General features: G+C 38.5%; 1 protein-coding gene across 1 annotated transcript in view; it reads left to right on the top strand.

The window, feature by feature from the left end:
* LOC136144770 (exocyst complex component 1-like) overlaps window positions 1–17,287 on the top strand; it is a 46,875-nt gene that overhangs the window by 11,153 nt on the left and 18,435 nt on the right. The window contains 3 exon segments of the mRNA XM_065902621.1: window positions 140–291; window positions 6,806–6,911; window positions 12,971–13,134. Coding sequence (XP_065758693.1) covers window positions 140–291; window positions 6,806–6,911; window positions 12,971–13,134 — 422 coding nt within the window.

The following is a 17,287-nucleotide window of genomic DNA, read 5'->3' as shown; positions in this document are numbered from 1 at the left end:
GACAAGTAAGTACTCGGTTCTTATATTTCTATGTTCTGTTGTTTTTGCTTGGCCATGCTTGATCATTATTAAGGATATTTAGTTACAACAATGTTTCTTTATACTGTCAGTGATAGTTATGTCCTTATTTATTCACTCTAGGGTCATGATCAGAGTTCAACTCTTGCTCAGCGCTCTATTGAACTGACTTTACCTAATCATCATGCATTTCATAGAGACTTACTCCGATATGCCAAGCTGATGGAGTGGCTAGAGAGTACGGATTATCGAAAATATGAGGGACTAACAAAGGTATGGATTTGACGTCAGCTACTCACTGAGTATAGAGCATTATCTTTTAGAATCGAGAGGTCGTGTGTTCAGTTCCGCAAGTGACATTTGAAGCACTGTTGTATGTTCTTAAAAAAGCAGCAAGTAGTTGAATTTCTTAGTGCTCATTAGCTATGGAAAACATTTTTTTTCTTTTTCATTTATTTTTATTCGTTGGAGGCTAATTACTTTACAATATTGTAGTGGTTTTTGCCGTACACTGACATGAATCAGCCATGGATTTACATGTGTTCCCCATCCTGATCCCCCCCTCCCGCCTCCCTCTCCATCCCATCCCTCTGGGTCTTCCCAGTGCACCAGCCCTGAGCACCCGTCTCATGCATCCAGCCTGGGCTGGTGATCTCTTTCACCCTTGATAGTATACTTGTTTCAATGCTGTTCTCTCTGAACATCCCACCCTCGCCTTCTCCCACAGAGTCTAAAATTCTGGAGAACATTTATTTTATGTACTTAGATGGAGAATAGCTAAATTTTGAACTTCAATATAGTATTAGGCCATACTGTAGCTTGAAGCATCATTTAGTTTAGTTAGTTAAATAATTATTTCCTGAGTTGCTTTATGTGCAATATAAAAACTAGAGAGTACGAAGTTATATTTTCAATGAGGCATTTGCTTTATAAGAACCTGTAATCTGTTCTTTTAAGCACATGCAGTGTGCCTTTTTATTAAGCAGACATTCCACTGTTCCAGGCACAGAGGAACATGGGTATTTCTGTTCCTGATTGTGGGACACACTAGCTGGAAAAATTGGATTATCATATTATGGTACATTTCTTTGTCACTCACCAGATTTTCACTGTGTGCCTCTTTTGTACTCACTAATCCATATGTAAGAATAAGAAGTGGCTCCCACACATGCTCCTACTTCCAGAGAGCGTCAGGTCTGCCTGGGAAGAGCAACTATCCTTAGCAGCCGGCCAGAGGTAAGTGCTGAACTGGATATGAGTTTAAATGTATAGCATGTTAGAGAAAGGAAATTCATGACCTGTAGCCACAGGAGAAAACTTCATAGAAAACATTGGACTTGACTCTTTTCCCGGGACTTTAAGAAGACCAGCCTGACTGAAGCTGAAATTCCATATTCTAGAAGAGTGAGAAGTTAGGTTGAAAAATCTGAGTCGTGAGTCCTAGCAGCATTCTTCAGACACAGGAAGAGACTTGATAGGGGAAACTAAGAACCTAATACAATAATGAGCTGAAGTGAAATCTTGGACGAAGAGGATGATAGTAGGAATAGAGATTATAAGTCACAAGAGAGAATCCCAAAACAAGGGACAGGATGGTGCCAGACTTGTGAGACGCAGAGATTAAAACAGTGATAAATACCACTTGGGCTTCCCAGGTGGCGCAATGATAAAAAAAAAATCCACCTGTCAATGTAGAAAATGCAGGCTTGATCCCTGGGTTGGAAAGATCCCCTGGAGAAGGAAATGGCAACCGACTGCAGTACCATTGCCTGGAGAATCCCGTGGAGAGAGGAGCCTGGTGGCCACAGTCCGTGGGGTCGCAGAGTGGGACACGACTGAGTGGCTGAGCACACACACACACGGATGGCCACAGCTGGACAAGAAAGAGCCATTCACACGTTCCCTTAGCAAACGCGCTGAGCATCTGCTGTGTGCTGACACTGTTGTATGCACGAAAGAGAACGGCGCTGAAGGAGACAGGCGAACACTTGCCTGTTCAGAGTACATATTCCAGTGGAGAAGGACCAACATAAAAGTCAACTTCATAGTCTGCTGGAAGGTACTGCTGAGAGCTCTAGAGAAAATAAAGCAGGGAATGCTAGGACATCAGAAAGGTTGCGGTTTCAAAAAGGGTGGTCCGAGAAGGCAACATTTGAGCACAAATTTTAAAGATAAGCAGGGGTGCGCAGTGGGAATTTCCGAGGAAAGCTTTCCCAGCACAGCACAAGTGCCCCAAGGCAAGAGCAACCTGGAGCACTGGAGGAGCAACCAGGCCGTGGTGGTGGGAGCACGGCGAGTCAGGTTCAGGATGGGAGGGCGGGCGTGAGAGGTGCGGTGGGGGGCGGGGGGCGGGGCAGGGCAGATCTGGAAGGGACTGGGCACCGGTGTTGGAATTTGGTTTTTACTTGCAGAGAGATGAGGGAGGGGTGTTGATGGGCTTTGAGTAGCAGAATGACATGCTCTCATTTAGTAAACGGCCATTGTAGCAGGAACCCTTGGGCTCAGGACTCTACTGTTGTGTTGTATTCTGATTAGTTTTGAGTCAGCAGAATTCTGATTTGGAGATAGTTTACAGAAGAATATTTGCATGACTGGAATCTTTGCCTTCTGAAGTTTTAAGAGGATTAATACTGTATTTTGAATGATTAAATATTGTTACATCTTAAGAGTTTTGTGCCAACAAGTGCTTTGTCCCCTAGTGAATATTCAAATGAGTAAAATAATCAATAAGCTTTTTGCCTGATTGTGTTCTCAGTGAGTATTATTGCCGTATCTTTATATATATGTAGCTTCATGAATGTAATTTAAAGTGAAGAAGCAAGCCAGTAGCCAGTCTAGTGCTGAAGTATGGAATCATTCTCTGCTCATGGTATATTTTCAATTGACAGTATTGATGTGCTTTTTTAAATGAAATTATCTTATTTCCAAAGAATCTTGCTTTGTCTTGTGTTTGAACTTGTGACAGACCATGCAGTTTTATGCCTGATAATCTAATTTGGTTGCTCAAGTGTTTTCAAAAATAGGAATCTTATTAATATGACCAAGAAAGGAATGAAAGGAAATGGAAGGAAAGGAATGAAAAAAGGAACCTGACAAATCAGTGTTTCTTTGGTAAGAAATAATAATTAAATCCAGATGCTATTTGTACTTGATCCTTTCCATGTAGTGTGTGCTAGTGGTAAAGAACCCGCCTGCCAATGCAGGAGACATAGGAGATTCAGCTTCAGTGTCTGGCTCAGGAAGGTCCCCTGGAGAAGGAAATGGCAACCCACTCCAGTATTCTTGCCTGGAGAATTCCATGGACAGAGGAGCCTGGTGAGCTCTAGTCCATAGGGCTGCAAAGAGTTGAACCTGATTGAAGTGACGTAGCACTCACCTTTGTACTTGGTTATTTGTACCCAGCTCACACTTTTTGGCAGGACCAGGAAAAGCTTGTCTTCATTTCTTTAGGGAAAAGAATAACTAGGCCCTGCCCCAACTCTACTTACGGCTGAATCTAAGCAAACCCCTGATTTGGGGTGTATGTAATTTAGAGCCTAAGGAAAATAGAGGTGCGTTGGGCATGTAATAAGCTCGGCTGCCCAGAATCCCTTCTGCCTAGCTGGGGCAGTAGAGCATGTAGAGCAGTTGAGCAGGGAGATGGTTTATCCTTGTTTAGGTAGGAACAATCTTTCCTCTCCCAATAGCCCCTTGAGGCCGACAGTCTTTAAGACTGCTCACACATTGTCTCAGCCTCAGTCCTATATTTGTAAATATAGAAAATAAAACATGGTGTTATCTGTAAGACTCTAAAGTGAGCACAAGAAAAAGTTGGAAATACTGCCTGAGATAACAGTATTTAAGCTCAAGATAGTTGGATTTTAAGTTAGGTGCTGTATACAGGATGCTAAGAGAAATAAATACTCCCAGTGAGAAGCTTCTCTCTGAATTCAGTAAGTGAATGAGCTGGGAGTCACGCCTGTCTGTGGGCTTCCCCACCTGTGGGTTCTGTTGAGAACCTGGGGGAAGGTGTTCAGTCATTTCAATTGTATTGAAAAAGAAGGTGATTTTCAGTAGTCTGCTCAAATCACTGTTTTAAAAATAGCGACTGTTTAAATTGCTTGGGTAGTAGTGTGCACTTAGTTTGGGTATTGGAATGCAGTCTGTTATATTGAGTGAGTTGAGTAGAAATCTAATGAAGATTTTATGAATTATAAGTTGGTCAGCCATTTACATTGATTTCCAGTGATCAGTGTTTTTGTGATAATTTAAAATTCAACGAATGAGATGCTGAAAAGTGAAATAGCTGAATGAAATAGGAATAATTTTAGTGTCTTTTTAGCTTTAGATTTGCTTTTAAAGTTACACACAAAGATCACAGGAAAAAATTTCCTATTTAACTTTCCTTACGGAGAATCTGTGGGAAATGTATGTGGCATGCAAATTGGAAAAAAGAAGGCTCTATATTATGTTTCATCCAAAAATTTTTTATAAGGACATATCTATCAATAAAATATCTAAATATATATAAATATATCTAATATATTTTTATATACTTATAAAATAACTTAAAAAAATCAATAATGAACTATGAGTCAGTATACAAATAATTTAAGTGATATACCTTTGAAAGTTACATCTGATGTTTAAAGCAAAGTAAACTGTTCTAAAACTGGATGTGTTTGAAACTGAAGTGTAGATTTCATGATAAATTTAAAAGAATAACTAGGCATAGGAGTTTTTCTGCTGCGGATTTATTTAAATTTAGTGAAACTCTACATAAGGCATTTAACATAGGATTTGGAAAAATACATGGCCTCCCACTGTTGACTCTTTCGTCAGGGTATAAAATATTTTTGTATGATAATAAGCATAGATGATGAGGGAATGAGTTTGCATGTTAAATAATAGATGTTTTCATTTGAACTAGAATAAATTTTGTTTTTTAAAAAGAAATCATTTGATTATGAAAACTGTAAGATGTGGTAATTAAATTCTTATGAGAGTAACCTATTTGGGGCTAATTTACTACCCCATGCTGGCAAGGTATGGTAAAACTCAGTGTCCTGCTTCAGTGTCATTGATCCTGTCTGTTGGTATAATAATTTTTGAAACAGCATGGCATTATGGAAGAAGAGTTAAAAGATTCCCTTATTCTTTAGCACTGTAATTTTACCCTTAGGAAATTATTCCAAGAAAGCAGTTCATTAGAGATGAAAAGCTTGTTGTAACATTGTCTATCACAGCAAAACATCAAAACCAATTATGTAGTCTGTGTTAGGAGGTTGGTTTACTAAACTGAACATCAGCAGAGCATAATACTGTGCAGTCATTAGCATATGACCTGGAAAAGCGTGATTGTGCTGCCCCAAACACCCAGTATCGTATGAATGCAGCTACGTTTAAAATACATGAAAGGTAATGTGTAAATTACCATCGGATCATTGAAAAAGCAAGAGAGTTCCAGAAAAACATCTACTGCTGCTTTACTGACTACGCCAAAGCCTTTGACTGTGTGGATTACCAAACTGTGAAAAATTCTTCAAAAGATAGGAGTAGCAGACCACGTTATTTGCCTCTCAAGAAATCCGTATGCAGGTCAGATAGCAACGGTTAGAACTGAACATGGAACAACAGACTGGTTCCAAATCAGGAAAGGAGTATATCAAGGTTGTATACTGTCACCCTGCTTATTTAACTTATATGCAGAGTACATCGTTTGAAATGCTGGGCTTCGTGAAGCACAAACTGGCATCAGGATTGCCAGGAGAAATATCAAAATCCTCAGATAAGCAGATGACACCAGCCTTATGGCAGAAAGTGAAGAACTAAAGAGCCTCTTGATGAAAGTGAAAGAGGAGAGTGAAAAAGTTGGCTTAAAACTCAACATTCAGAAAACTAAGATCATGGCATCTGGTCCCATCACTTCATGGCAAATAAATGGGGAGACAATGGAAGCAGTGAGAGACTTTATTTTCGGGGGCTCCAAAATCACTGCAGGTGGTGATTACAGCCATGAAATTAAAAGAGGCTTGCTCCTTGGGAGAAAAGCTATGACCAACCTAGACAGCATATTAAAAAACTGAGACATTACTTTGCCAACAAAGGTCCATTTAGTCAAGGCTATGACTTTTCCAGTAGTTATGTATGGGTGTGAGAGTTGGACTGTAAAGAAAGCTGAGCACCGAAGAATTGATGCCTTTGAACTGTGGTGTTGGAGAGGATTCTTGAGAGTCCCTCGTACAGCAAGGAGATACAACCAGTCAGTCCTAAAGGAAATCAGTCCTGAATATTCATTGAAACAACTGATATTGAAGCTGAAACTCCAATACTTTGGCCACCTGATGCGTAGAAGTGACTCATTTGAAAAGACCCTGATGCTGGGAAAGATTGAAGACTGGAGGAGAAGGGGACAACAGAAGATGAGATGGCTGGATGGCATCACCGACTCAATGGACATGAGTTTGAGCAGGCTTCGGGAGTTGGTGATGGACAGGGAGGCCTGGCATGCTGCAGTCCATGGGGTTGCAAAGAGTCGTACATGACTGAGCAACTGAACTGAACTGAAAGTATAAAAGTGAAAATGTGAGTGTGATTATTCAACTTCATATTTTTACAAACTGTTAATATTATGATGCCAGTTCAGTTTTTTTAAAAGATGGAAAATAGCCTTCTTGTGTCCTATGAAATGCATCAAATATTTTCAGACCACAAAATTGAAAACAAGCACAAAGGATATGGGGGGATTGAGAAATGGAAATTGTTATACTTGTTTTATTAATGAGTATGTGTTGTTTTCACTTTTAAGAATTGCATGGATTATTTGTCATGACTCTGTGAGAGAGAAATTAAAGATGTCTTTGAAGTTGCAAAGATCAAGATGACTGGCACAACTAAAGAAAGCAAGAAGCTTGGTAAGCTTAGGCACCTCAGTCCCCTTGTTTTCTCTTCTACTAAAAATTATTTATCTGTGACACATAATTTTAAGACTTTTTAGGCAAGGTGGAAGGAGATACAATAGAATTAGTAAAAGAATAAATCTAATGCATTGGTTTGATTTATAGGTTTTTCATGGAACAAGTATGTCTCTAAAGCCTTATTTTTACTAATTAAAATTCTGCAGTATGTGAACTTGACAGCAATTGTATATACATGCCGTGTCTAATAAAAGTACAGCGCAGACGCGGAACCCGTGAATACGGAGGACCAACCATGGGACTTGAGCATCCATGGATTTTGGTGTCCACCACTGGTGCTGGAACCAACCCTGCACAGATACCAGGGACAGCTGTGTATAGTCACAGCAGCAGCAGTTGGCCAGAGAATGAAGTGCAGTCTGGAGAGAAAGTACTAGATTAAGAGACAGATGTTGGAAGTTCAGTTTCTGATTTCCTAAAAGACCTTTTGTACCAGTTGGAGGCAAGTCTGTGATCTCTTAAGTCATTGCACTCCACAGGGAAGTGAAGTGATGCCTGGCTTCTTACTTGTCACTGGCTATTTTGAATCAAAAAGAAAGTTGCTAAGTGTTTTCTCCCCTGTGAAGGGGCTGTAAAAATGTCACCAAAATTTCTCCTGTAATTATACTTTATTTTTCCAAAGAGTTATTTTTGAAACAAGAGGGGTTTTTGTTGCTTCTAAATATGTTAAATAAACAAAAAACTTGATTTAAAAGGATAACCAGTGAAAGTATCAAGTTGCAAGGAAATGATTTGCCGAGGCCACGTTCTGCTCTTGCATGTACCCATCTCTGGACTTTCTGGATGGAGTTCTGTGCCTGTCGGAGTCAGAACCTGGCCTTAAATGGCTACAGTGTGTCCTCTGTGTCTGCATAGCTCCCCTTTAGAACCATGAGTGTAGCATTTGCTTGTTGAAAGGAGCCTGTGCCCTGATTGAAATTGATAGCTCGTCTTTCCATTCTTTTCTTTAGGACAAAGAAGACTATCTTTAGTAGTGGGTAATTATTTTGTGATTCACTGGTTTGTGGTTTGTTTTTGTTTTTAATACAACACTAATATATTGGTGATACTAGTTCCGATTTTTTAAATGGTTTGAATCTGTGTATTACACTTTGGTAAAGATACTGATAAAAATATTGGGACAATAGGCTTTTGGAAACAGAAATGCTAACTCATCCTAAAGGTTACTTGTTCTTAAACGGTGTGTTTATATCCTTGTTAATGTTTCACCATGGATATGTTAAATTGAAGAAGGAATTCATAGGGCCTGGACTCCATCTCAGGCCTGTCCGTGCTGATCGTGCTCGGCTGCCTCTCCAGTGGACTCTGAACTCTCTGCTTAGTGCCTGTGGGAACGACAATGGAAGGATAAGACCCCCTCCAGACAGGGGAATCTTGAAGATCACATCCAGGTTGCTCATTGCCTAAGAGGAAGCATACCGTAATCACCCCTGTCTCCGGACAGGTCATAAACTTTTCCTGTATCTATCAGGATGTAATCACAGGCTTATCGATTATTAACTGGTTGGAATGTAACTCCGGGCTTATTGACTATTGACTGTTTGAACACACAACACTTGAATGATGGGGTTATTGTAGTTGTATTTACCCTACCTTTGTTTATGTAAGTCTCAACGGAATTGAGGTGGTGGGTTTGGACACGTACACATGGGGTAGGTGGTGGATTTGGACACGTACACATGGGGTATAAAAGATTTTCACAAATGCTGGATGGGGTCCTTGGCTAAGAGGAGACTCTGCCTTGGGCCCGCCGGTGTAATAAACTGCACTCCACTATCTGCATTGTCCTTCTGAGTGAGTCTGTTTCCCGGAAAGCGTGGCTATAACAAAATCAGTTTTTCTTTTTAGTAAACAACATATTAATACAGTTACATGTTTAATGTTTTCATTTAGTATATTTGTCATCACTTGCTACTGCAGTAAAAGGGAAATCTTTCTAAAACTACCTCCTTGGGAGGTTATTAATGCCCCTGTCATAATATTAATTTATCAAGCTTAAGATTCTCATTGAGATAAATGACATAATTGGAATATAATTTAAATCAAATACAATACTATCTTAATGGTATCATTGCATTAACCTAAAACCTTAATTTTTTTTCTTATTTTTTGAAGTTCTTAAATTACCTTGTTAAAAATTTTTTAATTAACCTAAGACAAGTTTAGAAGATACTTTTAAAACAGGGTTAAAATTACATCTCTCGTATGTATCCATTAAGTAGTAAGAAATAGGAGAGTAACCAAAAAATTATAGTTTCTATTACTTTGATGTTATCAGTTACAAGAAAGGAAAAACTAAATAATAAACAGAATTCAGAGGATAAAAACTATTTTGTTCATCTTTGAAAATGTAGCTTGTTGGTCAACATTTAAAAATAAATTTCAAGTTAAATACAAATGACTTCAGAAGTTCTAAATAGATAGAATGTAAACTTTTTAAAGATACCTTTTCAAGGATTCGAATTATGTTTAAATCAGTTCTTAATAGTAATTACAGTTAAAAGAGAAACCTAAAATTTGGGGAAGGTAAATTTTCAATGGATCAAAATTAAGGAATTATGAATAAAATTTTAAATTTGTTTTGTTTTTTCCTTGCTCTGAAAATGCTGCATCCGAGATAGTAATAAAAATAGAAAGTCAGCGGCGGTGGTTAAAAAAAAAAAGAATAGAAAGTCAGATTGAATGTATTTTACAAAAGGAAATTGTGTATAGTCATAGAGATTCAGGGGAATTCTCTCTTTTTGAACCATTCTTTACTCAAGTCTTTAACATCTACTTAGTTTAGATAATTTAAAACAACGTTAAAATGCCAGTAAAGCACTTTTTCTTTGTGGTAAGGTTTTTATAAAACCTTTGCCTTTCTAAGGTCAGAAGGTTACCCTGATACTCTCAGAGGTGTGGGATTGTCCTCCCGAGATTGATACTTTGGTGTTTTGTTTTTCTTCTGTATTCCTCAGATGTACTGAATGAAAAGACAGGCAAAGGATATCTAGTAATAATTTTTTAAATTGCCCATTTTTTTTCTTTTTACTACTAAGATAAGACACACAAGTATTAGTTGAGTCCATTTACATAATAACTTCCTTATCTTTAGTAATCCAAAACTTAAAAAATGATATGCCAAGCACATTTTTTCCAGTGTTTGTCCACTGAAATTAAGAAATCTTGTTGACTCCAAAGGGAGTCTTGAACACAAGACTACATTCAGTCCTGAGTGGATGATTCATTCAGTAAATGTTTATTAATTACCTATTACATGATAATCGCTGCTCGATACTGAGAATGCAGCAATGAGCAAAGACCCTACCCTCTTGGTGCTTGTACTCTAGCAGAAATTGTTTAAGGATATTTAAAATTTACCAGAATATTGTTACTTCTTGCTGATAAATAATATAGACTTTTTTATGAGCCCAAATAGGGCACTAGTAGTATTTATTAACTACTTTAAAAAAAGAAAACTATATGCAGAATTAGGCTTTGCTCTGAAACTGGTGAACTTAGTAGAGTGACACCTTAAGATCGCCAGCAGGTACTGTTCAGATTGACAAGCTAGTGGCTCCAGTGCATCCCCCGCTCCTGGTTGCTGTGTGTCCAGCCTTATCATTTCATATTCCTTTAAACTTCAGGCAGACAAGGCTAGGAAGATTGACATGTTTTTGGTGTGGCAAATTAGTAGTTTATACTCGAGCTTTTGCCTAGCAATAGCAACTATCACTATCCCTGTTTGGCAGGAGTTGACACCTTGTTTTCCGTTTCTTAAATATTTCTAGAGTTATATTCATTAATTTTCTGTTTTATTCTATAATTTCTTTCTTTGCCATTCAAGTTAGATTCTCATTTGGGTTTAGAATGTTTCACAAAACGATCTCTACAATTGATCTAACAAATACTAAAGAGAGGTTTTAGATAAAGGAAATGCCAAATGACCCTGAAAGAACTCCAATTCCCACATTAGACCTGTCTCTCAGCTTTACCCTTCTACCTACCCATCTCCCAATAATTAGTGTTTTGATACATGTGTTTTATTCTCAGTGTTCACAGAGCCAGCTAAGTTACTAAACAGTTTAGCTTATTATTTCTAAAATGGTTTTAAAACTCCACTCATAATTTTTTTTATCAGAGGGAGTATAAAATTATTTAGTACAGTGGAGATTCCTTCCAAGAGCTTTCAGTGAATACAGGATTGTTAATGCATTTAATGTATAAATGTGCAAGTTCATTCTATTAAATTTTCACTGTATTAAATTATTTACTTGAACTCTGTTTTCTTCAGAAATCAGAACTTGGAAGTGTAGTCTTTAAATTTAAGTACATCAGCTTAGGAGACTTAAAAGTGTGGGGGAGGTTTACAAATGTAGATATTTTTACCTGAATATTTGCATTAAATAGTACATTAAAAGACTAGTAAAGGTTTTTCTGTCATGTAATTTCTCAAGCAGTAGCTGACCAACTAAACATATGTTGCCTCTCTCGTTGCTTGGTGCTCCTGGTTCTTTGCATGTGTCTTTTCAACTAGAGCTTTAACTTCCTCTTGTGCGCGGTTTGTGCAGATTGCAGCTTGCTAACTTGTCTTTGTCTGTGACGCTTGCAGCCTAACCCGTGGCAGCCACACTGCCTGGAAAGGCAGTGCTGTCAGACGGGAAGCCGAGAGTGGGCGTGCTCGGCGTGTCAGCAGGTGCTCTCAGTGCGTGTGTGTGTCTAGGAGCCAGTCGTTCATCCTGGAGAAGCTGCGCCAGAAACACTGCTTGCTCTGGGTTGCCAGGGCTTGGCCAGAAAGAAAACCAACAGAAAGGAAGTGGGATGACTGCATCCAAGAAATGTGTGGCATGGTTAAACATGTATGGTGGGTAGTCAGAAACTTATAAAAAGTCTTAACCGTTATACTTTTGTTTTCAGGCTGTGTTTAGAAACTATAAAATTTCTTGTACGTATGGTCAGATTTTGCATAATGAAACCAAAGTTTGTCTCTAACTAACTGTATATCATATTTGTTGTTGTTATTTTTTATTTTACATATACAAATATGATTTGTATATCATATTTTTTATCACTTATTTTATTATTTGTCCCTTCTGACCATCAGTGAATAATACAGGTTTAGCTGAGAAATAGTCAAGAAGAATAAAAATGTTTTACTGTTTAAATTTAATTCTGAATAGAAACATCACATTTTCTTGTAAAAATAGAATCCTTTAATAGTTTGGTGTATGTAGGATATTGTGCAGACATATTGTTCTCATTTTTCCTCATAGCTATGATAGATACCTATGTTTATACCTAAACTCAGATGTCCCATATTAATATAGTTAACTATGTATGTGTTATGTTAGTTGTATTTTAAATACAACAAATATTCAGGGTTTTGTTTTTGTTGTTTTTTTTTTTCTCTCTTCATTTTGTTTAGTTTTTAAAAGAACTTTAATCAATTCACTTGCTGAAAAAACAGGAGTGTCTGAGTTCAGGAATGTATTAAGTTGAGTCATGTGTAATTGACGTTTTTAGTAGGACAAGATTAAGTGAGTGTTGGTAGTTTCATGTGGTTCAGCCTAATATGTTGATTCAATGTAGAGGCAAATAATATTGGAATATGGCAGTTTTTTTTCTAGAAATACAATCATTATGTTAGCTAGTATTCTAGGGGGTCAGTGACTTTCATCCATAGTCATGTCTTCTGAGTGGAAAAGAACTCCTCATCTACTTTTGAAAAATCATCAGACAACTGTGATGAGACTGGGCAGGGCACAGTGTGATCTCTAAGATCCCTTTCAGTCTTATTCTGTGATTCTGTATGATTTCACCTATCTTTACATAGGCTCAGAAGTAGAACACAAATGTTAATGAAAGAGGAAGACACTCTACATTCTCTTCATGTGGCAGAGTTATGCCCTAACCCATATGAGCCCCAGAAGAGCAGGACAGCAGAAGGGAGCCCTGATGGATGCCATGAACCTTTCATTCGTGAAGGTCACAGCTTTTAAAGGTTTATCATTTCCCAGGTCTTCATGGGAGTTCCGGGAAATTAACCGGGTCTACTTCCAGTCTAAATAAGCTCAGTGTTCAGAGCTCCGGGAACCACCGGTCTCAGTCATCTTCCTTGCTGGACATGGGAAACATGTCGGCCTCTGATCTCGATGTCGCTGACAGAGCCAGGTTTGATAAGGTAAGATAAAATGACGCATGTTTCTTAAACATTACTGTCAGTTTTCTAGCACCAGTTTGTTACTGCTTTAATTGTGTTCAAAGATTTGGGCTCTGTTGACTCTTTTAATTAACCGTGTCTTACTTTCCATTTCTGAATCTAAAAAAAAAAAATAAATAACTGGTCAAATGGCAACTGAAATGTGATTCATCAATTAAATGACATAACAGCTTTATTAAAATTTGTTATAAATCATAAAGAGCTTGCATTGTCAATCCAGTTATTTGAGTGACTACAAAGAGGAAACAACTTTTATGAAGCTAAATTGTTTAAATAAAGTTTTATCACTCTGTTCCTCTTTCCAGATTCCAAGTGAGTAATTGTTGTCAGTTTTGTTTTAGGTATGTTCTGACCCTGTTATGCCTCATCAATACTGCATTGTCTTGTCAATCTTGGAAGTATTTGTTTGGGGATTCTATTAAGATTATAGATAAAGCTTCCCTGGTTGCTGCAGAAAAGTGATTAAATGTGGAATGTTATTTTAAGCGTTTTGTTCAGTTCTTTGTAGAATTGTTGCAGGAAGGGGGACCCCTTCCAGGGCCCGAAACTGGGCTCTTGTCTAACACTCGGAAATGAATTGTCCGAGGAGACACATGTTGACAAAGCAAGAGATTTTATTGGGAAAGGGCACCCGGGTGGAGAGCAGGAGGGTAAGGGAACCCAGGAGAACTGCTCTGCCGCGTGGCTCGCAGTCTTGGGTTTTATGGTGATGGGATTCGTTTCCGGGTAGTCTTTGGCCAATCATTTTAGTTCAGAGTCTTTCCTGGTGGCGCACGCATCGCTCAGCCAAGGTGGATGCTAGCAAGAGGGATTCTGGGAAGTGGACGGACAGGTAGTGTCTCCTTTCAATCTTTCCTGAACTCTTCCGGCTGGTGGTGGCTTATTAGTTCCGTATTCCTTATCAGGATCTCCTGTCATAAAACAACTCATGCAAATGGTTACTATGGTGCCTGGCCAGGGTGGGCGGTTTCAGTCAGTGTGCTTCCCCTAACAACTCCCCCCTGAGAGACTTCACACTCAAGATGCTTCTTGGGAATTGGGGCGAAGGTCTCTTTCTTCTGTAACTTCTTCCTGCTGTGCCTGGGCGTAGGCCTGCCTAGTAGAGTAGAAGTCTCTCTCTACCTGATCTAAGTTGGGGTGTTTTATATCTGAAACCAGCTTTCACTCTTGTAATAACAGTGACTGAGTTTGAAACTGTCAGCGCCTCTCAGAGGTAAAATAGACAGGGGCCAAACAGGAGACCTAACAGGATGGTCATCACTGGTCCCCAGAAACAGGAGGCACCGCTGGGATGATTGGCGGGTGGTCAAGCAACAGAGCTGTGTTCTAAGAATCTTATGTTTAGTCTGAAGTTACCATCTTTCACCTGGGTGGGGGCTCTAGTTCTGTAGAAGAACTCAAAAGACATTGTTATGCATATATTTTTTTTGAGTCGGAACCAGGACCCGTCTCAAGGCTGTACCACCGTTTGATTGTTTCCCCTCTGTTTCTGTATTTTTTTTTCTTCTCTGATTGGTAATTGTTTGAATCTACCCTTTGGAACTCAGGGAAGGTCAAGGAGGCTGAATAAAGCCTATATTTTACAGTTCAGTAGATCTGTACTCCAGAGTCGCCACCCCGCGGAGTCCTGTTTAGTTTTATTTAGGGAACAGGGCAACTATGACTGTGATAACTTTTTGTCAAAATGGGGCACAGGACCGCCTCAGCTTGGAGAAGAGACACTGAATTGGAAGTATTCCTGAGTTCCAAGTCCTAGATTTGAGCCTTGTATGATTAAAATCTCAATCCCTTGGTCTGCCATTTTGTTGTAACATACCCAGTTAGTAGTAGCTGGAGAAGGGATAACTGGAGTTTTAATAGACAAAGTAAATTTCTTTCTTTTAGGAGAATAGGCCTGAAATCCAGTCTGGACCTGGCACTTCAGGGAGACTTGTAGCCAGGTGGCCAGTTGCCTAGTTTTATAAAAAGTAAGGTAGAAGTTACTAGCTTCCAGCAGACACTTTTGAGAATGGTAGCATCTAAGCCTGACACGACTCAGAAAACTCCAGTGTTTAGCAATACAATGTCTAATCTGAAATTACACCCATAGTAACACCTGGTTATTTTTCAGGATGTCTGAACCATAGCTGAGTACTCTATTTTGACTTTTAATTTAAAAATTTTTTCTTTAATAGCCAAAGCAGATGGCACCATTAATGATGTCAGTGTTTCTCTAGGTATGAGAAGATGCAAGAATTGGGACTCATAAAATCTCTTGAAAAGATCTAACTATCTGAAGGCCTGTTCTGCCAGTTTTTCCCAGAGCACGGAGCGCCTCATTCCTGATCTTCACCCTGAACTCCTTTCAGGGCCGTTGAAAGTCAGCAGTTGCAGTGGCCATGATATAATCACTGTAGATGTAGATGGCAAGTGTCAATCTTCAGTTGGCAAAGCCCCTTTTTGCTCACAAACTTGACAATGACTTTGAGGGGGGCATTTCATGACCATTTTATCCCATGGTGCTCAGAATGTCCATTCTCAGGTTTGGCAAAGATTTTGTCGACCAGCCTCTCAATGTGCTGTTACTGGATTAGGCCATAAAACAGTATCTAAAATTCTCTGGACCACCTGTCTTACTAGCCTCTGGTCCAGGAAAACATTCCCTCTTGTTGCTTTTTCTCATATCTAGAGTTACACTGTCATCATCATCGATTTCATAAGGAACTATATATTATTTTATCAGAGGCCTCAGTCACACATTTGGCAGTGTAAGAAACAGCAATTTTGTAAAACAGGTGAAATACAAAGAACATAGCCAGCAGTATTAGTAAAGTCACGAGTAAGACTTAAGAGCTTCTATTAGATGTAGCCCAGTATATCCCAGGTCGTCTGACTTAGTCTACTCTGTACGAATCTTTATCTTTCAGGGAAATTATACATTGGTGCCAATAGACAGGGGCCATCCTGTGTGCCATCTATAAGGCACACAGCCCAGTTTTCTAGTGTTACTAGACTGGTTATCTTTAGTATGATTTAATTGTTTTTAACACAGAGACTTTAAACCTAAATTACCATAGCTTAGTGTTATCTACATAAATCTATCTCATAATTGTGGGAGACTTTTTTCTTTTGCTGAAACTTCTTGTGTTGCTCTGATTGAGCTTGAGGAATAGAAAAAGGCTCAAATTTATGGCCAGAGTCAGAGTAGGCATTATTAATTGGCCCAGTGAAGGGATCCCGTCTGGTAGTATCATAGTAACCTGAATATGACTATAATTTTTTTAAGTAAATTTCCTCAGGGCCAATCAGTTAGAGTCTTGTAGTAGAGAAATTTATCAAGGTAACCCGGAGCTAGACACAGATAATTGGTCACAAACCCAACAATCGGATTGATTTTTAAAACTAGCATAGTATCAGGCCTGTGATAGAAAAGCATTTGATTTATATGCAAAAGTCTAAGAAGTCAAGAAAACATTATAAATGATCATATGAATCAGGTCCAGCATCTTGGACAAGCTGTCTACCTCTGATGTTGTTGTCTTCTCATCCTGGTGTACTGTAGTTTCTCTTGTTTGAACATCATTTTAAGGTGAGATCAGGTCAGCTGTCTTCTCTATAGATTAATCCAGTGTAGGGGCCTTTGGAAGTGGGAATTAATCTAAGAGTTAATTTTCTTCAGTTTCATTGTGCAAGAGTTAGTTAAGAGTACCTGATAAAAAGTCCTTCCATCCACGTTGGAGACAGTCCCTTAAATTATGTCTTTTTCCAGTCCTGGTTGCAGGTCATGAGGCATCCAATTTTCATCCAAAGATAGATTATTGAGGTAAGCTTCAGAAACAAACTTAGGGTGTTCTTTAAGAATTTAATTAAATTTTGCATTAATATCACATAACAGCAAAGAACTATCTAAGAAATGAGTCTTACTACATGCAGACCTCCATGAACAAACTGGGATTTAACATTTTTTGAAATATTTTTTTTTTCCAAAGTTACCCTCATTTTTATCAAATATAACCAAATTAAGGCTATTTTGTTTGCAAAATAGGTCTGTTCTCACTAATTTTGGTCTGATGATTTATATAACCATAATTGATTATAGACTTTTTATTTTGCTGAAACACCTATAGAATCTCAG

This window comes from Muntiacus reevesi, chromosome 12 (genome assembly GCF_963930625.1).
Source record: "Muntiacus reevesi chromosome 12, mMunRee1.1, whole genome shotgun sequence".
Lineage (NCBI taxonomy): Eukaryota > Metazoa > Chordata > Mammalia > Artiodactyla > Cervidae > Muntiacus > Muntiacus reevesi.
Note: the sequence above shows the minus strand (reverse complement) of the source record. Positions and strands in the feature narration are given on the sequence as shown.